Raw genomic sequence first — 25460 nt, 5'->3', positions numbered from 1 at the left:
TTTAATTTAATTTAATTTAATTTAATTTAATTTAATTTAATTTAATTTAATTTTACTTTTGAGAGAGAGAGAGCAAGGAAGGAGCAGGGGGTGCGGACAGAGGGTATGAAGCAGGTTCTATACTGTCAGCAGAGAGCCTGATGCAGAGCTTGAACTCAGGAACCGGAAGATCATGACCTAAGCGGAAACCAAGAGTTGGATGCTTAACCGACTGAGCCACCCTGGTGCCCCTCAAGAAAATAGAATCTGAATCTGCAGTGTTATGTAAGGTAGTAGGTAGAGGGTATTTATTACTCAGGAAAGGTGTTGAATCTGGACAACAATGTCAGTTGTCTGATGAGTGCGAACAGATTTCCAATTAACTGGTTAACAAACCAGGGAAATAAAAGCAATCCAACATGGAATTGGGGTGTGGGCAGTTCTGGCACAGGGAAGATAGCAGCAAGCTTCCTCCACTGCCCTGATGCCTTAGGATCTAGATAAAACAGAAAAAAAAAATGTTTGATAATTGTGGAATTGTTAAATCCCAGAAGAATGAAGTCCACATCAGAATCTATAGAAGAAAGATTCTCTTTGATGATTTATGTATTCTGATGATAAACTCCTATAGCTACATGCAACTCACATGCACCATAGCTTAGTTAGGACTTACTGTCAGGAGCTTCAGTTCCTTAGAGAACCCCAGCCTTGATTTCCATGGTAGCCCCAAGCCTTTCCAGACAAATCCAAGAACCCTTCAACACTTGGCTAGCTCCTATGTCTAACACTTCTGACATTTTTTCCCCAAACATTCTTTAAGCCTTTATCTTAACTGCCCTCAACTCTGCTTTTACTGTCCATCAAAGAAGAAATGCCATTTCAGGGAATGGCATTTCCGGGTTATATATATTTGTTGGAGAGTCAAGACTCCAAGATTATGTCTTTCTCGCCTACTCCCTAAACCGCCATTGTTATATATGCGGCAGATGGCAAGCCGGAAAAGGTTCATGTCGGTCCACTAGTGTGGAACAGAGGCACCCCCAAACCCTACCCCGGAGATTACGGACCCCGAGCCCCAGCGCAGGGCCTGGGGTTTGCCGTGGTTGCACCCCCTCCGGCCCGACCCCACCTGGCGGCCTCCAACTGACTGGGGCTTTGGCGCAGGATTCCAAGGGTTCGTGGCCTGGAGAAGAGGGCACCGCTCACCCTGAGGCTGATCTCCAGGGCAGTTTCCGGAACACTGACTACGCGCGTTGAGTGTCTGAAGGCGCGGGCCAGATGGTCAGGGGCCCAGGCCATCCGGGCACCCAGGAGGCCAGCAGCACCTCCTATCCAGCCAGCCCAGCCCGCAGCTCATTGTTCTGTTACCAACAGTTACCGCAAAGTCGGCAACTAGAAACCAATCCAAACTAGGGAAGATTTGAAGGCAGTCGCTGACTTCTGTGACGTTTTCACGTGTGGCCCTGCAGCGTTCATCACGTTGCACCCTGGATGCACTCCTGTTTCCCCGGGGTGCGGGGAAGCGTGCTGTGGATGCCAGAGAGCAGGTGATCAGCTATGTATACCAGAGTGCGAGAGAGCACCCCAAAGGCAGTCTCCCAGTAATAATAATGTCATTGATTTGAGCTCTAAGTATCAGAAAACGCAGCTCTCTGAAAATTAGATGTACCACTGACCGCCACGAGGAGGCTGGGGATGAAGGTACACCCTTTGGAACCCTAGTGGAGCTTGTAGGAAAAAGGAAAAAATCAGTACCGCTAATCCTGCCTTTATTTAAAATTTTGACATTCCGCCTCTCATGAATGCTGCTGTATTAATTTTGAATTTCTAAGAAAAAACATTGCCTAAGACATTTATTTTGATTGCTGACTTTGAATACCTTACGTTTTTGAACTAAGGCCAATGTCTAACTTGCTTAATCCTAGACCTAGTCTTAGGATGGGCACGGAGGTGGCATTATGGAGGAGTCCCACGATTCCAGGTGCACAGAAAAATGGAACTCTTGGCGGATCTTATTGTGAAGAGCATGTTGGCTGAGTAGCTGAGAAGTCCTCCCTCTGACAGAAAATGGGTAAGTTGAGTCACTGTTTTTGCAAGTCTCTTCCAATCTCTAAGTCTTTTTTTTTTTTTTTTTTTTTTTTTTTTTACTTTTTGGATCCCCTAGTTCCATTGGAACCTCTTGCATAGGCTGTCATGTGATCTTGTTCATGTGAGTTTTGTTTCCCTCTAGCTTGGGATGCTTGAGATCTGTCTGTGCCATCACTATTTTCTGCCAAGGCCGAGTACACTGCATTTAGTAAACGTTGGTTCAATTGTATGAGTTGGTTGCGTGGGTCCAAATTTGAACTTGAAATCTAAAAATTAAATGTAGCTTTTAGAAATAAGTCAGGCTACTTGCATTAAAAAAAAATGCTGGTGTTGGGATAGAGTGTTCAAAACTGTCTCGGTAGAGAAATCAAACACACACTCTTTTAGTACTTCTTAAAAGTATTTGGGTCTGGTGGAGGTGGGTGGGTAAGCGTCTACCCAGTTATCACAGGAGTAATTATCTGAGAGTGTTGAAGTGGTTTTTATCCCAGAAGTAAAAATCAGTTGAGAGGAATGATCCACTGAGAAAATGCATAAAATAATTTATTGGTCCCTTTTTGCTGTGAATATGAGTTATATAATTTCAGATTATCATTCACGTAGATGCTACATGAAAAAATGGGAGTACATACTATTTGCTCGTTTTTGTACATTATACACATGCGAGTATTAGAATCATATGCAAAATACTTTTATGGAGCATCTTACGTAAGTAAACTACTAAGCAGATAATTTCTACTAAGATTACGTTTAAAAATTTTATCCTTGTTTAAAAAATCTTTTTACTTAATGTTGATTAAGAAGAAAAAAGAAATTAAAAAAAATCTATTTTAGTAAAGGAACTCAGGAACTCATTTATTATAGGGTCTTAATGTGTTCTCTCTTGGAGAAAAATTCACCATTTAACTGATCATGAAGACTAAAATAATGCAAATTTAATTATGGAATGTCAAAGATGGAGGTTAGTGAAGTACTTTTTTGGTAAAGGAACATCATAGAAATCCTCACATGGGTGGTATCACGTTTTTATAAAAGAAGCATCCTTAGCAGAGTGAGCAGAGAGATTTTTTTTACCTCCATGAGATGGGAGTCTAGCCTGAGGAATTCAGCTTGAATTTTCAAAAATCCATGTAAAATGTACATTCTGCTTTATAATCAATCTTGTTTTAGTATAAAAATAAAGTTGCTCCCCCTAACTTGCCTCAAATCTTTGAGTAATATTTACATTGAGGCAAGACACCCTGTGTTTATCCTGTGGCTTTACCTCCCTGGCACGCTGCCATTGCCTGCAGGGGTATGCATACCCCAGTTTGAAAGCTCTATCGTATCATGTATGTGGCTTTGGATAAGAAGAAAGAGCCTGTGCTCCAAGTCAGGGCATGTGGGGTTTGGTCTCAGCTCTGACATTAACTAGTTGTTGGCCACTGTCAGGTCACTTAATGTCTCTGCGGATTAAGTGTTCCTTTAATAGTAAAATGAAGAAGTTGAAAGTTTAGCACAAAAATCTATTATTTAATTACATTCTTCTAGACAGGTAATGTGTGTTATTCTCAGAATGAAAGATTCTTGTTGAGTTGTTGACATATAATTGTTTTTTAAGAACCATTTTTCAGTGGAAAATATGTGAGAAAAAAATATGCATGTGATGGTTATCTTTAAAGCTAAATAATTTTTTTAAATATTATCTTCCTAATTTTGCCCTGAGTAATTAGGGCAGTAATAAGTCTGGATGCTATTTTTCCAAGTGGCTAAAAAATATTTATTATATAAAATCATCATTATCTGTCATTTTCTACTGTAAAGAATGTACAGAGAATGAGCAACATAATCACCCACAATCAAAGCATATTCTTATATGTATAAATATATCTTTTTATGATATTTGATAAGCAGAGTATCAACATTTTCATTGTTTTAAGTTTTGGTAAAATGATATATCATTTTAATTGACAGCTACAATTTTTTTGTTTGTTGACACAAAATGCGAATGAAATAGAATATTGAGAATTCATGGAATTCTCCGTGAGTCTTTCATGTTACTGCAAGTCTTACAGGAAGAGGCACTGACTGCTTTTATTCAGGACTATATTTAAAATTTTTATAATGAATAGCCTTGGAAGATATAGTGTCTGCCTCCTGAGCAAAGAGTAGGTGTATTTTTGGTTTTTTACTAAGCAGCATAATAAATGTAATGTCTCCCTTATGATAAAGATGAGACCAGGCAGGCTTTTACTGCCTAGTATAAAATATTTGGGTTTTCCAAGTTCAGGGTTCCTCTCCTCCAACATAACCCATTATATGTGACCACATCATCTGGCCTGATTCTCAGGTCTCTGGAAATTGTGGCTGGAGGAATTGGTGCAAATACACATACTCTGGTTGTGCTTGTTACTGTGAATACTAAACCGTCCCTAGTCTCTGACCCAGAACTCTCATATCATCTTGCAGCCTCTATGAAACTGTGGCTCACTCACTTGCTTCTGCCTATGTAGGTTTTTTCCTTTTAATGAAAAGTGTCCATATAATTTATTCAGCCTTCATATTTCTCTTTACCATCTCATGAACTTCCATCTTTTAAACTCAACTACTGAATTGAATTTTTGTATTATATTCCATTGTAATTATTCTTATGGTTTAATTATTCATTACTATATTGATGGACATTTATGTTGGGCCAATTTTTTTTTCTTTTTTGCTGTGATAATCAATGCTGTAATAAATGCTTCTGGATGTTACATCAGGTGAAATTCCTTGATGGTATTAATGAGTCATATCTAGGAATGTTCCTATCTCTATAGGATGACATTTTATTGAATTTTGCCAAACTAATTGGAGAAAAATTTTATCTCAGTGCTTTAATTTGTTTAGTGAAGATGAGTAGCTTTGAAATGCCTATTAGTTATCTGTATTTTTTTTCTTTGATTTTTCTTTTTTCTTTTTCTTTTTCTTTTTCTTTTTCTTTTTCTTTTTCTTTTTCTTTTTTAATTTACATCCAAGTAAGTTAGAATATAGTGTAATAATGATTTCAGGCCTAGAATCTGGTGATTCATCCCCTATGTATAACACCCAGTGCTCATCCCAACAAGCACCTTCCTTAATGCCCATTGCCCATTTAGCCATCCCACCACCCACAACCCCTACAGCAACCCTCAGTTTGTTCTCTGTGTTTAAGAGTCTCTTATGTTTTGTTCTCCTCCCTGTTTTTATATTATTTTTGCTTCCCTTCCCTTATGTTCATCTGTTTTGTATCTTAAATTCCATCATATGAGAGAAGTCATGTGATATTTGTCTTTCTCTAACTGGCTAATTTCACTTAGCGTAATAGCCTCTAGTTCCATCCACGTTGTTACAAATGGGAAGATTTCTTTTCTTTTTTTTTTTTTGATTTGACATCTAGGCTCTTTTCATACTTTGGCTATTGTCAACAGCGCGGTTATAAACATTGGGGTGCATGTGATCCTTCAAAACAGCATACCTGTATCCTCTGGATAAATACTTAGTAGTGCAATTGCTGGGTCATAGAGTAGTTCTATTTTTAGTTTTTTGAGTAACCTCCATACTGTTTTCCAGAGTAGCTGCACCAGTTTGCATTCCCACCAGCAGTGCAAAAGAGTTCCCCTTTCTCCACATCCTCGCCAGTATCTGTTGTTGCCTGAGTTGTTAATTTTAGCCTTTCTGACTGGTGTGAGGTGGTATCTCATGTGGTTTTGATTTGTATTTCACTGACGATGAGTGATGTTGAGCATTTTTTTATGTATCTGTTAGCCATCTGGTTGTCTTCTTTGGAAAAGTATCTATTCATGTCTTTTGCCTATTTCTTCACTGGATTGTTTGTTTATTGGGTGTTGAGTTTGATAGGTTCTTTATAGATGTTGAATACTAACCCTTTATCTGATATGTCATTTGCAAATAACTTCTCCCATTCCTGCGGTTTCCTTTTAGTTTTGCTGATTGTTTCCTTCACTGTGCAGAAGATTATTATTTTGATGAGGTCCCAATAGTTCATTTTTGGTTTTGTTTCCCTTGCCTCTGCAGATGTGTTGAATAAGAAGTTTCTGTGGCCGAGGTCAAAGAGGTTTTGGCCTGCTTTCATCTCTGGGATTTTGATGGCTTCCTTTCTCATGCTTAGGTCTTTCATTTCTGTGAATCTTCATTTCATGTTAGTTGTTTAACTTTTAACATGCAGATGGAAATGACTTAAGCCCTACAAGCTAGATCTATAGAGCTTCCCAGTTCTTTCTTTTTAAAAAAAATTTTTTTTTAAACTTTATTTATTTTTAAGACAGAGTGTGAGCAGAGGAGGAGCAGAGAGAGGGAGACACAGAATCCGAAGCAGGCCCCAAGCCCTGAGCTGTCAGCACAGAGCCTGACGCGGGGCTCGAACCCACAAACCGCGAGATCATGACCTGAACCAAAGTCAGACGCTCAACGGACTGAGCCACCCAGGCCCCTCCGCGCCCCCCCCCCCCAATTATTTCTTAAAGTCACCCAGTGATTCAGATCATCTTGTAGCATCCTGTACAACTGTCTTCCCTTGCTTTCCTCTTCCTGGCTAATGCCTGCTGCCTAGCAGACTGCTGAGATAAACTATTTCTCTGTCCTCAAAGTACCCCTTCGCTGATCCCCAGAATCTATGCCCAAGATGCTATTACCTGATGTTCTAAGTGTTGCCATTGTTTAAATTGTCAGAGTGATTGTGGGTTCTGAGCAAATAGAGAAGCATCAGTCTCTTGCCAACCCTGTGACACATTTGTCACCATGGTTCTAAAGGAATATTGCCCATATGTATTTTTCTTGAAGTCTCTCAGGAAAAGAGTCATTTTAGTGCTTACTTACATAAACCCATTTTCTCCCAAAATTCACACACAATCCTCCAAATACCTACCTTAATAGGAACAGGAGGTGGTTCAAGTTTGGAAACTTTCCTAGACTACCTGGAACAGCTAAAAAACCTCTAGACAGAACTCCAGCTTAACCAAATAATATAATTTTCAATTCTAAACCTGTGCTGGCTTCAGTGTGGTTTTACATTTTCTCCCAAGATCAGTGGGCCCCATGTCTACTCTCTATCTATGCCCTCACAAAGCCACCCTTTGACTATCCCTTGTGAATAGAGGAGAACATGCCCATCAGGGTTCTAGGTATAGAGTGTGGAAAAGATGAGGGGACAAGAACTCCTGGTGAGCTCATCCACTTGTCCCATGGGGTGGGCAGGATCAGGGGGTGGGGAGGCCAGAGGAAGACCTGAGCAGGAGCTTTTATCTTTTAATTTAATTTAATTTAATTTAATTTAATTTAATTTAATTTAGTTTTTTAAGTAGGCCCATGCCTAGCATGAAGCCCAACATGGGGCTTGAACTCATGACCCTGAGATCAAGACCTGAGCTGAGATCAAAGTAAATTGTTTAACCAACTGAGCCACCCAGGCATCCTGAGAGCAGGGGATTTTAAATCATGGAGCCTGGAACAGAAGACCTCCTACCTGAAATTAGCATGGTAACTGGGTAGAGAAGTCATCTGGTTCTTTAAAATGAATTTCCATTATAGGATTTCATTGTGTGATGTCATTAAAATAACTAATCCTTCCCTTACCTTGTTCAATTTAGACTTCATGAGTTATTGATACAGAGAAATTTATCCTAAATTGGCAGAGAAGTCTTATAAATGCTAGTCAGAATACTGTATTTTGTCACATATATGATTTAACAATCAGACATCTGAAGCATAAGTTCTCTCTCTATACATGTGTGGGAGTATGTACATGCATGCATGTATATATGTATACATATACATTCACACACATACGTGCGCACACACACACACACACACACACACACACCTTATTACTAGACAACATTTCAATGCCCCCAATGATCTCTCTCTCCTGGTTTTCATATCCTTGTGTAATCCTCTCCCCTTGCACATGGGCTGGATTTATGGACTCACTTCTAGTAAATAGAATGTGGCAGGAGGATGGGATATCACTTCTGAAATTAGGTTATAAAAGGACTGTAATTTCTGTCTTGAGGACCCTCTGTCTTGTTCTGTGGCCTGGTCTGAGGTAAACTTGCATGATGTTGTGAGCTGACCTATAGACCCACATGACAAGGTATTGTTGTCTCTGGCCAACAGCCGGAGAGAGGACCTGAAGTCTGCCAATAGCTGTGTGAGTCAGTTTGGGAGTAGATGCCCCTCTACTGAAGCCTTGAGATAACTATAGCCCTGGCCTGGCTTGCTGCCTTCTGAGAGATTCTGACCCAGAGGCACCCAGGTGAGCCACACTCAGAGTCCTGACACTCAAAATGGAAATAATAAATGTTTACTATTTGAAGCTGCTAAATTTTGAAGTAATTTGTTATGCAGCAATAGATAACTAATGCATTTATATGTGTATTATTGTATTATATGTATGTATGAATTTAAATTACAAGTACAAGGAAGGCCAAAAAGTCACATTTCTCTAGTCAATTCAGTTATTTTCAAAAGAATCCTTGTCCCTGTTACCATATGTAGTAAACATTTGACAAAATTTCTCATCCTGACAATTTCCAGATTAATATTTAAATCTGGAAAGATAAATTTACTCTTGGAATGTTAGCTACATGCAACCACATGTTTAGATGTAAAAATAAATTTGACTCTTTTATCATAATGTAATTTAATTGAAGGATAACTTCAAAAAAATTTTTTTATTAAACTACAACTTAATCTAAATTGTGTTGTGTTGACTTTAAAAAAAATCATTACCCAAATAATACTATTGGCAAGTCAATAAACAATTTTTTAAAATCTTTTTATGAAAACTTTTTAAATGCAATATATATTTTTAAAAAATGGGACAGAATAGAGTACTATTGTTTTGTCAAACTTTGGGTATTATATTGGGGATGTTTTATGTCTCAATACATTGTTTTCTCCGAAACTCTTTTTTAAAGTTTTTTTTTTCCCTTTATTTAAGAGAGAAAGAGTGGGGGGAGAGGGGCAGAGGAAGTGAAAGACAGAGAGAGAGAGAGAGAGAGAGAGAGAGAGAGAGAGAATCCTAAGCAGGCTTCACACTCAGAGTGGAGCCCAACACAGGGCTCAATCGCACGACCCTGGGATCATGACCTGAGAGAAAATCAAGAGTCGAACACTCAACTGAGTGAGGCACTCAGGCACCCCATCTCAGAGGCTCAGGGATCCAAAACTGCTAAGATTTTCTTCTCTATACTCCCATAGATTTTAAAGTAAATTTTAGAATGAAGACTCAGCTTGGAAGTCATTTTCCTTTATGGCTTAGATTAGTTTTGCATAATAAGATCATTGTTAGCAGTGGCATCCAGGATTCTTGGGGACAGATTATTTGTTGCTCTTATTTCCTTCCATACTAAAGTGACAGGGAGAGACTCCCAAATTAGCTCCAGGAAGCCTAGGTTACCGTGTGTGGCCAGCTTGGGCCATCAAGCCATTTAAAGGAGTCTTCTTTCTGCATGAGATGACCCAACATCCTTCCTTTATGCACTCATTCATTCAGTCAGGCATTGAAATTGACTGAATCCCTACCATCAATCAGATACTCTGCCAAGGACTGGAGAATGTGAATAAGGCACTCTCCAAAGAAAAGGAGTTATGAAGCAAATAGTATTAGTACCCATAGCTCTAAACATACTTTAATTATGTTTGGTTCTGCTTGATATTGGCTGGTATTCAAATAGATTATTAAAGATGTTTCTATTATTTTCTCAGAGCCTGAAGTGTTTCAATTACTCTTGTACATAATTCCAAACTGTCTTATTGACTGTAATAACTGTGTGCTCTTTATTGCCTTTATTCAGCTGTAAGGTTCTTATTAAAGATGCTTTCATTACCAACTTTTCACACAAAGCAAGTAGGAGACAAAGGTTCAATAATCATTTTAATTATAGACACTACATTTTGGAAAGTAGTTCAGAAGAAATCTTTTTCAGAAGAAGTACAAAGACATTGAGAGGTTTTTTGCATTTCAAGTTTAATGCTTCTAAAGTTTTAGAAAATAATTTTTGTTTCATGAATCCTTTTTAGGTTATAACGAAGAAATAAAATGTGTTTCCACATTGGGGAATGGTTTCCAAGATGCTTGGCAATTTTCCTTATATTTGGATAGAAAAGATAGACAAACAGCTCATTTAGGCTCTGTCCAATTTAGCCTTTCCCTAGTGATCTGGATTATGCAGGAAGAAGCAGAAATCAAGCTAAAGGCCACCAGATCCCTACCATTTGTATAGGTGATGGCTTCATGTCACTTTTGCAGGCACAGATTATTAAAAACAGGTGGGGAAATATGGGAAGGAGAGTGAGCTAATAAAGGAGAGAGAGCAAAAGGGGAGAAAAACATAAGGGAAAGGGAGTGAAGAGAAGAGAGGAGACAGAGTCAAGACAAGAAAAAAGAGAGCAGAAATACAGAGAAACAGGAGAGAGAGAAAGGAAAGATGATCCGGAATTATACTGTCTCTTGATCACCCTCACCATTTGAAAAGAGAGGCACTACTTCATCCTGGATCTCATGGCCCAGGGAGGCTGGTAATTACAGCTCTCTAAACTCCTGGCATCAAGAATGGGCACATAATCCAAGATAGGCTAAGTAGAATAATCACTCCTAGATTTTTCAAGTTGTAACTAAGGGGAAAGGGGGAGGGGTGTCTATTCGTGGTGGTGAAGCTATGTGGTGTAAGACCTAAAGTTAATATTACACGTACTGCCTTAATATCCAAACCTGGGAGGGCCTAGAATGACCTAACTGCATGTCCCCCTCCTCACTCTCTTCCCACAGGCAGAGTGTCCTAGCCAAGCAACCCTCCTTATCCAACAGAATGAATACAATTGCTGCCTGTCCCTGAGTGGCAGGTTTCACTTCCTTGCCAGCCCAAACAATGATTCAAACAATCCAATCACATCCTTGTGTGGGAACGAAGGCATCTCACTCTCTTGTCACTACAGACTCTGCCTCCCACAGGCCCTGGCTATTCACTCTGTTCCAGAGCACACCCCCTGTGTGGTCTTGCATGTTATGCAGCAGCGTCCTCCCCTGGGCTGTGAGTGTAGGGCACTAATAGACTGCTACCCGTCGTATCTCTCCAGAGTCAGGTGTTATGCATTTGGTCATCCCCATGAGCCTGGGGTGAAGATCCTGCCCTTACCAATAATTTGAAGAGAAGGCAATTAAAACAAGCTGTGATATAAACCGGGGGCTGCTGGGCATGTTTCCAGCCATGTATAGTAGCTGGGCTGAGAATGAAAACATAGCTCACGAAGAGTGGCAGAACTGGGAGAAAATGGGAGAAAATGATTTGGAATTCCTGGCTCTAGTCACCACTGAGGTCCTGCCTTTCCAGCAGTTTTCCACCTTTTTTTTTTTTTTTCTTAACTTCTTATCGCTTGATGAGGGGTTCTTTCAATGGCATCCAAGAGTTTAGATGGATGTAGGCAGCCAGGGGAAAGAGGGGAAAGAAGGAAAAGTAAAGAAAGAAAAGTTGTACATGGTGAGTCGGAATCAAGAACCAGCTACAGTCACCTCACTGTGAATCAGTGAAGTCAATATTTGGTTGCCTTCATTTGAATGGAAGTTAATGGCCTTTTATTTACTAAGTACCTAACTGTGTGACCTGTACAGTTCTTGTAGAATGAGAAGATATATAACAGGTGTAGAAGGCTGCTTATAGTCCAATATCATGAACAGGGAAAAATACCTCCAGACACATAAGGTATATTCTATAGTGGGATAAAGAAAATATCACCCCATGTGGAAAGTCAAGTATAAAGAAATTAGAATATTACTTTTCAGGATTTATATTTGAAAGCACTGAAGTTCTTTCTTGAAGGCCCACAGTTTTCTGTATAGAAAATGAAGGAATCTTAAAGTTTATATGCTGATGAACATTAGAAAAATTTTTTTCTCACTGAGGTGAAAGTCACATAGAAAGCATTGTTTTGATTTTTTTTTTTGTTTGTTTCTTTATTTATTTTGAGAGTGAGAGAGAGAGAGCACAAGCAGGGAAGGGCAGAGACAGAGTGAGAGAGAATCCCAAGCAGGCCCTGGGCTGTCCCTGTGGAGTCTGACACGGGGCTTGAACCCACAAACCACGAGATCATGACCTGAGCCGAAACCAAGAGTGGGACGGTTGACCAACTGAGCCACCCAGACATCCCATAGAAAACATTTTAAAATGAACAATTCAGTGGCATTTAGTACAGTTACAATGCAACCATCACCTTTATCTGGTTCTAAAACACTTTCATCATGCTCAGAGGAGATCCATCCCTATCCCCATTTCTCCCTCCACCCAAACCTCCCCCACCCCAACCCTGGCAACCACTAATCTACTCTCTATCTTTATGAACGGCCTTGTTGTGGATGTTCCATATGAATGGAATATATGTCTAGCTTCTTTCACTTAGCAGAATGTTTTGGAGGTTCATCCATGTTTCAGCATGCTTCAGCAATTCATTCTTTTTAAGGCTAAATAGTGAACCTTTGTAACAATGTACCACAGTTTGTTTATTCTTTCATCTGTTGATAGATACTTGGGTTGTTTCTGTCTTTTAGCTATTGTGAATAGTGCTGCTAGGTAAATTTATTGGAACGCTTTGTTATTTGTTAGAACACTTGTCTTCAGCTTTTTAAGGTATATACCTAAGAGTGGAATTACTGGGTTATGTGCCAATTCTGGTTAACTGTTGGAGGTGCCATCAAATTATTCTCTAAATGTGGCAGCCTAAATGTAACTGGATTTCACAACCCTAGCCACAACTATTGGTCAGTCACAGAAGCTAGTACAATCAGTTTTTGCCTAGACTCTTTCCATTGTCTTATCATTAAACTGTTAGTGTATGATCTTAGAAGCTGCTGTTAGCCATGTTTCTACCTAGAAGGTGGACTTAAAATAGAAGAAAATGAAAGTAACATACAGAGCAAGAGCAGGTCAAGTTTAATGGTGTTAGTTCTTCCTTCTAGCTAGTTCTACGCCTGCTTTACTTCATTGCAGTTTGGTTATGGAAGTTAATATACTTTCCTTTTGGTTCAAGCTACTTGACATTAGATTTCTCTACTTTAAATCAAAAGTCCGACCAAGTTAGTTGATGTGGTAATATTATCTTGAGGTGAACTTCTTAATACCCTGGCATTTTCACATGCATGTGTCGTTTCTTGGGTCTATATCTGGCCCAAACTGACCCTTATTTCTAGTATAACGCTTGCCAGAACTTCTGTCTACTGATATCCCTGCTCCTCCCCTCCACCAAATTAAGAACTAATAAGAAAATGTGCAAATATTTCTGATAGAATTGTATCTTTTTTCTTTCTCTTTAAAAATTTACATTACTGTAGTTGGAGAGCTGCCAAGAGCTTGAAGTACAGCTGCATTTTTGAATTAATTAAATATCATAATCCTGTTTGCAGTTTCTATCAGTAACTAGAATGAATGTTATAGAAAGAGCATTTACTAAAAGGAATGTGTTGTGTAATTTAATGTATGCTAAATGTAGGTGGTCTAAAGACTATTTTACTGCATTCCTAATTTTACCCATAAACTTTAAAAATTCTGTCACTGAAGTGTGAATACCATTCAACAAAAGGAAGTCAACTAAGCCCTTTATATAACATTATTTTAAATAATCTTTTCTATATTTTCGAAGTCAGATTGTATAGTTAATCCATCTACCTATTGTAATATTAGGTGGTGAAAAATGTCCTGCATCCTGTCTCTATACATTCTTTTTCAATTCCCTTTTGTTGACTTTTCTTATATTTTGTATCATAGCTTTGGTAACTAGGATGTCGTTGGGTGAAGAAAATCCCTTATTTCCGATCTTTGTCATTTACAAATTAGTGACTCAAAGTATTACATGTGCACTCCCATAATTGTTTATCTTGGTGTGGCCCATGCTGAAAATTATTTCTGCTATCAAAATTATTTTGTTCTTTGACTTGATCTCTTGGTATTTTTTGGTTATGTTTTCTCTAGAAGTCAGGAATTGCTTGTCGGAAATCCCTTGACAAGAAAATTTACTAAGAACGTTACTGGATTGGTAAACTTGACAGTTTCTTTGCTAACAAATTCTAGCTTCCATAGCTTAACTTCTTACCCTACAGCTATTTTTTCCTCTCGCATGATTTTCTTCATATACTATTGTGGTTTGGATACTTTTTTATTAACTTTGTTTTGTTACTTAGATATGGATCACACTTAAACTGTATAGCTATGATAACTTAACACTTTGTATTACTTAAGATAATTTAAGACACTTTCTTTAACTGGTGGAATGATCCTGAGGCTCTTGTCTGGAGCTCCATTGGAGGAGACCCATTGGAAAATCACACAGTCTGGCTACGGCTTTTTCCTACAGTGGCTTTTATAACCTGGATCATATTCCGTTTATCTATAAATGATCTCGGTTGTTGTTTCCAACAACCCTGAGTATAAGTCCCTGTGATTTATCATGTACAGAGTCACTAACTGGTTCATTGTCAGTGATAGGTGCTAACTTTGGAGTAAAGGGGTTGTCCTAAGTTATGAAATTTTCATTATAATATCAGGACACTAAGCTTTACTTGTTTACACAGTAAAGAACAGTAAAGAAGTATCTTGTGTCTATTAATAAGAAATCCAAAGGGTGATCAGTTCTCAGGGTCAGAGCTCTAGATCTCTGCTAGTTTTATTTTTAATTTTTTTAAGTTTATTTATTTATTTTGAAAGAGAGAGTATGGGGGTGGGAGCAGAGAGAGAGGGGGAGAGAGAGAATCCCATCAAGGCTCTGCACTGTCAGCGCAGAGCCTGATGCAGCGCTCAAATTCATGAACCACGAGGTCATGACCAGAGCTGAAATCGAGAATCAGATGCTTAGCCCACTGAGCCACCCAGTTTTCCCTAGATCTCTGCTAACTCTATTTTTTAATTTTTATTTATTTTTACTTGTTGATTTATCTTTTAATTTTTTAGAGGGAAAGAGAGCACAAACAGGGGAGAGGAGCAGAGGGACAGAGAAAGAGAGGGAGAGACAGTGTATCCTAAGTAGGCTCTATGCTCAGTGCAGACCTGACGACCTGGGATCATGACCCGAGCTGAAATCAAGAGACTGAAGTCAAGAGACCAACTGAGTCACCCAGACACCCCTCTGCTAACTTTAAGTCCTATACTCCTCTAAGTTGATTTTCTTTTCAGGTTTTCAGTTAGCCTTTCCCATCCCAAAACAGTATTAGCAGCTCCAGATTTTACTTCTGATATGCCACTATTGAGAGGAGTGCTTACTTTCTATTATCACCTTATGGAAGGGGAAACATTTCCCTAAATGCTTCCCTTCCATGTACCCTTGGCCAGAATGGAGTTACATGCCCACCTAAAATCAGTCACTGGTGGGGTGCCTCGGTGCCTGGGTGGCTTGGTTGAGTGTCTGACTCTTGATTTTGGCTCAGGTCATGATCCCAGAGTCATGGGATTGAGCCCCCCATCAGGCTCTGTGCTAAGCATGGAGCCTGCTTAAGTTTCTCTCTCTCTCTCTCTCTCTCTCTCTCTCTGCCCCTTTCCCTGGCTCTTTCTCTCATTCTCTAAAAAAAAAAAATCAAATCAAATCAAATCAATCACTGGCAAGGAGAGTGGTATTGCTATGATTGGTAGACAATCAAGATCCTCTCTGATGTGCTATCTGCCAGGGGGACTCACCCTTCACTGAACTGGGAAGATGATAGTTTGCACTCATCCGCCTGGACTCCCACATAGATGCCCTCCTCCACCTGCTAGAGTTCTACACCACCCAATGGGCTGTCCTCCTTCCCCAAGGACATGATCCTCATGTGGCTTGAACTCTGACACTATATCCACTTGTCTATCCATCTATGCTCCCCCTACTCTTGGGGAGCTGCTCTGCCAGTGTGCTGAGGCTGAATTCCCTGTATGGGCCCACTGTGTGCATGGACGCCTTCCTCATCTGCTTGGGCTGTGACACCTGTGACCTCCTTCATACCAATGAGATTTGACTGCTTGCCCAGCCGTGTTCTGTTCCAGAAAGAGTTAAACTATGCTCAGATGCAATTTTTATAGAAGTCTATTTAAAGAATAACAAATAGCTATCTATTTAAAGAATGGCAAATAGCTATGTACAAAGTAAAAATAAAGCAATGAGACTTTTCCACTCACAGAAAAAAAAAGGAGTTGTCAGAATAGAAAGCTGTGATAGTGTATGTATACTGTTGCTATAAGACATACAGCTAATACGTATGGTGTTCATAGAATAAGAAAAATATAACTATTCCCCCCAACCCATCAGCAGTATCTCATGTTGCAGATGAGATACAGAGAATAGCAATTTAAAATGACATTTGAACTTTTCTTTATTGTTAATTTTTTTTTAAATGTTTATTTAAAACCCCACGGGGGTGGGGGGGCGGGGGCACAAGCAGAGTGTGAGTGGAGAAGGGGCAGAGAGATGGAGACACAGAATCCGAAGCAGGCTCCCGGCTCTCAGCTGTCAGCACAGAGCCAGACAGATGCAGGGCTCAAACCCATGAACCATGAGATCATGACCCGAGCTGAAGTCGGATGTTCTACTGACTGAGCCACCCAGGTGCCCCTCAAATAACATTTTAATGTTTAAAACTGTGTAGCAACCCTTGACAGTTAGAAAAATAAGAATAAGAACCTGGCCCTATTGTTCCCAGAAATGAATTTAAAATAAAATAGTTGCTTTTTAAGAGTTGATGTCATGGTACTTAATAGTCCCCAGCACAGCTGCATTGCAAGAAGGCAACTTTGAGTGGCAATAAAATAAACCTTTTATGTTGCTATCTTAGCTGCAAGATTTCCACAGCATATTCATTTTACAGATGAGAAGCCCAAGGCATGGAGCGTTAAGTACGAGGTCCAAGATCACACAGCAAGCAGGCAGAACAGGCAGGACCCACTCCCATGCAGCCTGGCTCCTGTGCCCTTCTCTATAGTGACTGCTGACCTGTGGGAAAAATACCCAACTGCGGTATTATCTTTAATAGGAGAAAGCTGGGAAGTAACTATAGAAGAGAAAAGGTTAATGAATCATCTGTTCTGTGGAAATTAAACAGCTGTTAAAGAATGATGCAACCAAGTCACATTTATTGACAAGCAAAGGTGTTTAGTTTATCACCCAATGTTTGCTGTAAACACTGAGTAAGACCATCTATAGATTATAGGGAGAGTAGTTGTGTAAACCTATAAATGCCCAAAGCAGGATGGAAAGATTCCAGGCAAATTGTCCTCAGGGTCAGTTGGGAGAAGAGCAGGATCTGGGATGTGAGAAGAGGAATCTCAGGGGATAGAGGTATATCAACATGATGCAGAAAGGAAAGGTCAAACACATCCCCTGAGGTAGAGGAATGCTCAAGAGGGTTACACTGTCCAGAGGTGGGGGTGGACCCCACAGGCTGGAGGCAAGGGCTTGTCCTCTCTCAGTTTCATGCAGGGACATCACCTGTCCAGACCAGCTCCAGGGTGATGTCAGGCATATGTAGGCCAGGAGTGCTCACCTAGATCCTTCATCTTTTCAGGGCTAACAGGCACCCTGTGCCTACCAGCGTCTCTCAGGTAAATGCTGCAAAGAGCTTGGGTTCATAGAGAGTCCCTCACGAGACAAAAAAAGCTCAGATGGGTCCAAGACTCAGGTGTCCCTTTTGGAGCCTCTGTTGGGGATTGAGCAGCCCTTACTCATGAATGGTCTACTCAGAATATCCTGACCTGGCTTCTGTTTAACTCCCTTCAGGGGAAGTTCAGGAACCTCCATCATGTTCTGAACACGTGGCTGGTGCAGGGTAGGGGAGCTACACACAGGAATGAGACTCAGTTCTTGGCCTGGGGAGGCGAGTGGCCAGGGTTAATTTGCCAGTCTGTTGCCTGTGAATCTTGTGTCATTCCATTGGAGTGGTTTTCTTTTTGACAGTGAGTAAGGACCCACTTCCAGAATGTCAGGCCAAATGGGTAAGGCCAGGAGACTTGGAGCCCTTCTGTCATAGTGGCTTCTTCTGTTTTCATACCTGTCACTGCATGATGTTACTTGTCAACATATGAGTAACATTGGGCTTCCCTGCTGGAGTTAAACTCCACAATGGCAGATCTTTCCATGCAGCCCAGATCCTGAACCCAGGATCAGAGAGGGAAGACTCAGCCTGGCCCCTCTGGCTGGCTCCCCCTAACTAGTCACAAGGTCCATTGGGTAGTTGAGAGAGTCCTGGGGCCTCATAAAGGGGGAAGGTCCCCATGCTTGATGTCTCCATTGCTACACTCTGAAGGTGGCCCTAGGATGGGAGAGGATAGGGCTCCAAGGCTTCTCCCAAATGGCATGATGGTTATCCGCATATGGTTTCATTTCTTACAAATTCACTGCACAGTTTCAGGGGTATTGGAGCTCTCTGTTTAGCAAATGTCAGAGACATTTTAGGTAACATTTGGGGACCTGTGGAAGTTAGGAACTTGATGAAATTAAAATGGAAATAATTTTATGGAGAAAAAAGTCCAACTGGAGTTTCAACTGGGATTTCACTAAATTTATGGATTAATTTAGGGAAAATTCAGATCATTATAAATTATTAAGATTTCCAATACATGTGCAGGAGCATGAAATCTTACTTGTTTTGAGATTGGTATCTGAGAGGGCAAGATCATCTTTTTTTTTGCTCCTTTTTTTTCTGTGTGTGTTTTTTTTTTTTTTTTTTTAAGGCTGACTTGGCTTTTTAAAAAAAAAAAATTAAATGTTTATTTTTGAGACAGACAGAGAGAGAGAGCACAAGTGGGGGAGGAGCAGAGAGACGGGGAGACAAAGAATCTGAAGCAGACTCCAGGCTCTGAGCTGTCAGCACAGAGCCTGACGCGGGGCTTGAACTCAGAGACCATGGGATTGTGATCTGAGCCGAAGTTGGATGCTTAACCGACTGAGCCACCTAGGTGCCCCCTGACTTGGCTATTTTTGGTTAAATATGTGATATTGGGCATGGTCTGTGACAGAATTTGTACTTGATCTTGGAGTAAGCCTTCAGGAGCAGCATGAGGAAGTGGTGACAGCATTATTCTAATATCTTCAGTGAATCGCTTGATTATGGAAGGTTCTTCCTTAGTGATTTTTGATATAATGAATAGCAAGTTAGCCATAGTGATTCTATTAAATATTTTTAACATTTTTAACATTTAATATTTCATATTTGACATTAAATATTCTAACATTACTATTAGCTCTCTTCTTTCTGTCTGTTCTTACTCCTCACAAGAGTTTTATTTACCCGAATGTATTTGCTTAAAGTCTCCTATTTTATAAGCACTGTTTTAAGCCCTAGGGACTTAACCAGGAAAAATTAAAAATCAAAATCTTTTGCCCTTATTAAGATTACGTTTTAGTGAGTACAACTCAGTTATACAACATGATGTATCTTTGGCCAGAGATGTGTCCATGAAAATAGGAAAAAGTTGATGCTCGATGAAGATGTATTTAATTTGAGCTATGTGTCATATTTCTGGCCTCTCCCACTTCCCAGCACGTGGTTAAGTTGCCCTTCCTTGATCTCTTTTGATTGAGTGGGGCCAGATAACTAATTATTACTTATGAGTTGTAAATAAAGATAATTTGGGGCACTTCTGGGTGGGAGCATTGAAATGCCAGTGTAAGATAATCTGGGACACTTCTTTTGCTCTGATCTGAGGGTGGGCAACATAGGAGATGGTGGCTGCTTCATCAGCCTGGGCTCCTGAATGACTGAGACAGTTTGTGATATTGATCCTCTGAGATTTTGTGGGGGACACATTGTTTGTTCCTGCAGGATAGCTCAGCCTGTGCTCACTGATATAACAGGTTTAAAGGAAAGCAAAATGAAACATGTTATATTAGGATTTGTGAGCAGTAAGGTGCCAAATTATACTTGTACAGCACAAGTAGGCAGATATAGATCAGGTTTTGTAAAATATTCCTTCCACTAGAATCCATGGGAATCCTCTACTAACTGCCTCTCGTTGTCTTTTTCATTTTCCTGTTTCTGGTCACTGGCCCCACATTCCATGCTCGCAGCTCTGGTTCATTCCCTATTTAGTGCCTGGCACCTTCTCTTCATACACTCTCTGATGCTGTTGAATTGGAGCTGGCATTGACCTTTTATTATGGATACCACATATTTCTGGTTTCAGTCATTCGATTCTCTACATTATGCAAAGTACAAACATGAACATCTTCTTTGCAGCCTAATAGGTCATTCGGTCTAGCTGATATGCTAATTTATTTGAGAGGGCCAAGGTAATGATGCAGTGTTCCATTGCATGTTGATACACTTAGGCTGACTTTCTTATTTTCATCATTATTACTTTATTAGTAAATGACATTTTGGTTCTCTTATGTCCATTCCATTTTCCTCCCCAATTTAAATGAATGAGGATTGGTAATATTGGAGAACCACTTAGGCAACTAGAACTGTGGGATATGTTGCTAGGGCAGTATTGTTCAACATTGGTTCTCTGATAGAATTAAGAGCTCTAAAAGACTCCAGACCCAGGCAGCACTCCAGACCAATTGCAATGGAATGACTGTGCCAGGACTTTGGCATCAGTATTTTTTAACCCCCTCTCCCCTCCTGTTGATTCCAATATGCAGTTGAAGTTGAGAATCACTCTTGTAGACATTAGTGCTGTGTCGGGTGAGGGCAGGTAGCCAAGGTAACTAGCTGCAGAAGGACACAGAGGAGAATGAGGACTAGGAGATAAAGTCTTGCAGGGCCTCCCAGTGAATACTGGCATGCTATACATCTTATTCCTGACGTGCATCAAAGTTGGGCTTAGACACACTTGACGTCTACCAGGATTCTGTATTTTGTGCTGGCTTCTCCTTCTCTCTTCTCCTCCAGCCAGAGCTTGAAAAGCTACTCCTAGGGTAGCAAATATTTAAAAGGCAAATCTAGGTGAATAGAATCATATTGCAAAGTCCATTAGGAGAGAGGCAACGCCTAAAGGATAAAACAAAAAAAAAAAAAAAAAATTGGGAAGACACCAGAATGGAGTCGGGAGGTTGAGCAAAGGTGAGAAGGAAGGGTGGATTTTTACACGCAATGGTACAATGAGGCTGGGAACCCCAGCTCCATTGTTGGGGCAGCCACCTTCAAAGAGCACGGTGAGCCTGGGCAGGGAAGAAAGAGCAGATGGCATGTGGCATATTTTGAAATAGAAGCCAATCCTTAGCAAGTAATAAAAAGTGACTTTAGCAAAATTGTTTCTATATCTATTCTTCTTGAATGATAGAATAGGGCTATATTAACATTTTTTTAGGCAAAGAAAATCATTCATTTATGAGGAAAAACCTCCAGCAGTTGAATGTCTCATAAAAATGACACATCTTAGACAGAAAGTAACCTGTGTTCACCTAGATCTTGTACCTCAATATAATTCTACTAGGGTGGGTTAGGGGTAAGTGTTTTACACTTTAAAGGTATAGAAAGATACTCTGTAGGCTGGGTTGGCACCCACTTCCTTGCTTACGTGCTTTTCCCTTCTCCTTCTAACATCCTTTTCCGACATTCTCTCTCTCTCTTTTTCTCATCTTTTTCTAGCCTTCTGCGCTTAGGAGATCCCCTGCCTGCCACAGTGACTCCACCCATCAGATCAACACCCTGGGAGGTTCTTGCCCTCCCTTCTGTTCTGGTGTTTCCTTTCATCAGTACCATCCTTTCTTGCCACTTGTGTCTGTTCTCTAATCTCAAATTCTTGTCTCTGTCAGGAGGCTTTTTCTAAACTGTGTGACTTCATTTCTCTGCTGCTTCCATGAGCTCCCTGAGAAGCCTGAAGCTCAGCTAAATCTCTCCAGGACTATGTGCAGTAACGTACCCAGTGAAGCTTTGTTTAGCATTCCCGAGAAATGAGTCACCTGAGCCCTCCATGTGTAGAGAAAGCTGAGAAGGCCTACCTGAGTGGCCGAATGCTCCCTGAACCTGAAGTCTGCAACCCTCAGTTGAGAGTGTCATTATGTCCTCTCCTTGATCTTCTTGCTTTGGATCTAGTAGAATATCTCCTTGTTCTGTCTGTTCCAACCAAAGGAAGACTGCCAGAAGTCTGTCTGGGCATGATTTCCTGGATGCTTTGTTTCTATATTTTGTAGTGAGAAAAAATGATGAGGTTTCATGTAGAGGATGTTGGTGGTAGTTCCCACGTTCATTCTGCCTCTGTGTCTTACTCTTTTTTTTTTTTTTTTTCAACGTTTTTTATTTATTTTTGGGACAGAGAGAGACAGAGCATGAACAGGGGAGGGGCAGAGAGAGAGGGAGACACAGAATCGGAAACAGGCTCCAGGCTCCGAGCCATCAGCCCAGAGCCTGACGCGGGGCTCGAACTCACGGACCGCGAGATCGTGACCTGGCTGAAGTCGGACGCTTAACCGACTGCGCCACCCAGGCGCCCCTGTGTCTTACTCTTTGATGCCTGGGACCACTTGCCTCTCTGCTCTGTCTACTATCTCCCTGACCTCTGCCATTAAATGGAATTTCTTCTTAATGTTTATTTATTTATTTTCAGAGAGAGAAATAGAGAGTGTATGCACGTACATGCACACAAGCCAGGGAGGGGCAGAGGCCAACAGGGGGCTCGATCCCATGAACCATGAGATCATGACCTGAGCCAAAATCAAGAGTTGGGCAATTAACCAACTGAGCAACCCAGGTGCCCCTAAATGGAGATTTTTAACTTCATTAAGGGGGGAAAGTGGGGTAGGAGAGAAAAAGTACAGAACAGCTCAGAATCTCTGGGGGCAGGAAATAATTTAAAAACTTTTCCACTATTATAAGATTATTGTATATTTTTATAAGAAACAAAAAGTCTTGCTTTTTTAAAAATTATGCTCCAGTGACTTTATATTGGTTAACTGCAAACATTTTTAAAGGAATCTTTTTTTTTTTTTCTCATAATAGGGTCAATTTTTTTACTGCTCAGTGTAAAATTCCTTATTTGGTTCACATTTGTTACAAATTAGATCATTAAATTCTTAATGCCCTATTAAAGAACTTCCACATCTCACATATTCAATATGCCCTTAACATAATTTTCCAGCGTATTCCTATGTACTGACTTAAAATTTTTTAAGTATAACATATATTTTTAAACTAATGAATCCTGGCTCTATTCTTTTTCCCTTATGGCATTCCTTTATCATCACCACTGGTGACATTTTTTTTTCTGTTCTTTCTCAACTTCTTTAATTTTTTTTTTTTCTTGTGTGTGTGTGTGTGACAGAGAGCATGTGTGTGCATCCATGAGTGGGGAAGGGGCAAAGAGAGAATCTTAAGCAGGCTCAATGCTCAATGCAGAGTCTGATGCGGGGCTCTATCTCATGAACTGAGAGATCATGACCTGAGCTGAAATCAAGAGTCAGTTGCTCAACCAACTGAGCCTCTCCGGCATCCCCCCAACTTCTTTTAACAAAACATTTCAAACATACCTGTAGAGAGAATATCTTGCCAATCTTGTTTTATCTATCTCTATATATTTTTAAAGAGTATTTGAAAACAAATCCCAAATATATCATTTTACCTTTGGTAAAATTAGGTAACTGTAAGAGGTAAGGACTTTTAAACGTGAGATGAATATTAGATGACATTAAGCAAGAATTTAAATTATTTAGGTACAAATGTGGTTAAAACAACTAAATAATTTAAATTCTTGCTTGATGTCATCTAATATTCATATCATCCTTGGATTTCCTCAGCTCTCTCAAAAACATCCTTTTATGATTGATTTGTTTCATTCAGGATCCAAGTAAAGTCCTCAGTTAGAATTTAGTTAATGTGTTTGTTCGGTCTCTTCAAGCTACCTTCACTTACCACCCTCCCCACTTTTTAATTTAATTTAATTAATTTAATTTAATTTAATTTAATTTACAATTTATTTATTTTGAGAGAGAAGGAGGCAGTATGAATGAAGGAGGAATAGAGAGAGAGAGGAAGACAGAGAATCCCAAGCAGTCTCTACACTGCCAGTACAGAGCCTGATGCGGGGTCTGAACTCACAAATGCGCAAGATCATGACCTGAACCGAAACCCAGTCAGATGCTTTACCGACTGAGCCCCCCCAGGCGTCCCCCCACTTTAATATTTTCTACTTGTTGGATAAGCTAACTCGCTGGTCCTGGGTAATAGCTCGTCTTCTGCACTTGTTTGCTCCCTAAATGATAGTATTTATCTTATGCTTCTGTCAGCTGTTTTTTCCTATAAATAGGAGCTAGAGCTTTTCAGAGGATTGAGTAAATTTTGGTGCTTTTCTTTCTCTCTTTTTTTTTTTTAGGGAGAAATACATTATAGATGGCATTTTGTATGTCTTGTTACAATATTGAAGGGACCCACAAGGTCTTCTGTCCTGTTTTTGGTGATACTAAGAGGGATCCACAGATTCAGGAGATACCAGCCAGGTTATTACATTGTAACATTCTTATCCACTTTTTAGCTAAAGGTGTAGCAGCCTTTAATATTGTTGAATTCCTTTATTTCATTAGGGGTTGCAAAATGGTGACTTTTCTTGCAGTCTCTCTGTATTTATTAGCCATCGATTCTCCATAAAGAACTTTCTCTTGTCAGCAATTTATTACCCAGAAATACAGTTTGTACAGGCACAACAGAACAAGTGCTTTATTTTTTTCAGTGTATTGATTCATTTTCAGAATGGTGGATTGGTATTAGAAATGTCCAAGGATGACCAATGAATTTTTGTTAAAGTTTTAATATGAATTCATGGATTTTCAGGTGTTTCAATCCACCATAGTCATTATTATTTTTTTCATCTACTGTCATTGTAGTTCAAATAACAGAATATTAAGCTTTTCCAAATTTTCTTATCTGGTGGGCATAGACAGATGACAGAGCAGAAATTCTTAAGGTGACCTGTGTGTCAGACTCTGATGAGTAAGAATTGATAGTTGTTTTATGTTTATGAAAATTGGAGTGTGTATGGTAAAAGACCAATGATAAGGTTTTGATAAAAAGTTGTGGATATATGCGTATTCACCATAAAATTCTTTCAGCTTTGTTGTAAGTTTGAAATTTTTCACAGGTAAAAAAAAAATAAAGAACTTGGATATTACGTTAAGACTCTCTGAAATAAACAAGTTGGGCTACATCAAGCTAAAAAGCTTCTGCACAGGAAAGGAAACCATCAACAAATGAAAAGGCAACCTATAGAATGGGCAAAAATGTTTGCAACTCATATATCTGATAAGGGGTGAATATGAAAAAAATTTAAAGAACTCACACAACTCAATAGCAAGAAAGCCAAATAATCCAATTTAAAAATAGGCTGAGGAGCTGAATAGACACGTTTCCAAAGAAGACAAACAGATGGCCAACAGGTACATCAAAAGGTGCTCAACAGCACTAATCATCAGGGAAATGCAAATCCAAACCACAATGA

The 25460-nt window shown here is 39.8% G+C and overlaps 2 protein-coding genes across 7 annotated transcripts in view; one reads left to right on the top strand and one right to left on the bottom strand.

The window, feature by feature from the left end:
- The window catches only part of LRRC72 (leucine rich repeat containing 72), a 41890-nt gene extending 40529 nt beyond the window's left edge, over nt 1-1361 (bottom strand). For 4 of the 5 annotated variants that reach the window (XM_049641577.1, XM_049641581.1, XM_049641580.1 and 1 more), the window contains exon 1: nt 1186-1361. In XM_049641577.1, coding sequence (XP_049497534.1) covers nt 1186-1278 — 93 coding nt within the window. In that variant the 5' untranslated portion in view covers nt 1279-1361. The remainder of the gene's footprint in view (nt 1-1185) is intronic. The other variant, XM_049641582.1, reaches the window with a different exon arrangement.
- A 107-nt stretch (nt 1362-1468) lies between these two features.
- SOSTDC1 (sclerostin domain containing 1) overlaps nt 1469-25460 on the top strand; it is a 66484-nt gene continuing 42492 nt past the window's right edge. The window contains exons 1-2 of one of the 2 annotated variants that reach the window (XM_049641585.1): nt 1469-1526; nt 1905-2050. In XM_049641585.1, coding sequence (XP_049497542.1) covers nt 2047-2050 — 4 coding nt within the window. In that variant the 5' untranslated portion in view covers nt 1469-1526; nt 1905-2046. Of the gene's footprint in view, nt 1681-1904; nt 2051-25460 lie in introns of both variants that reach the window. The other variant, XM_049641584.1, reaches the window with a different exon arrangement.

Source organism: Panthera uncia, chromosome A2 (genome assembly GCF_023721935.1).
Source record: "Panthera uncia isolate 11264 chromosome A2, Puncia_PCG_1.0, whole genome shotgun sequence".
Lineage (NCBI taxonomy): Eukaryota > Metazoa > Chordata > Mammalia > Carnivora > Felidae > Panthera > Panthera uncia.
Note: the sequence above shows the minus strand (reverse complement) of the source record. Positions and strands in the feature narration are given on the sequence as shown.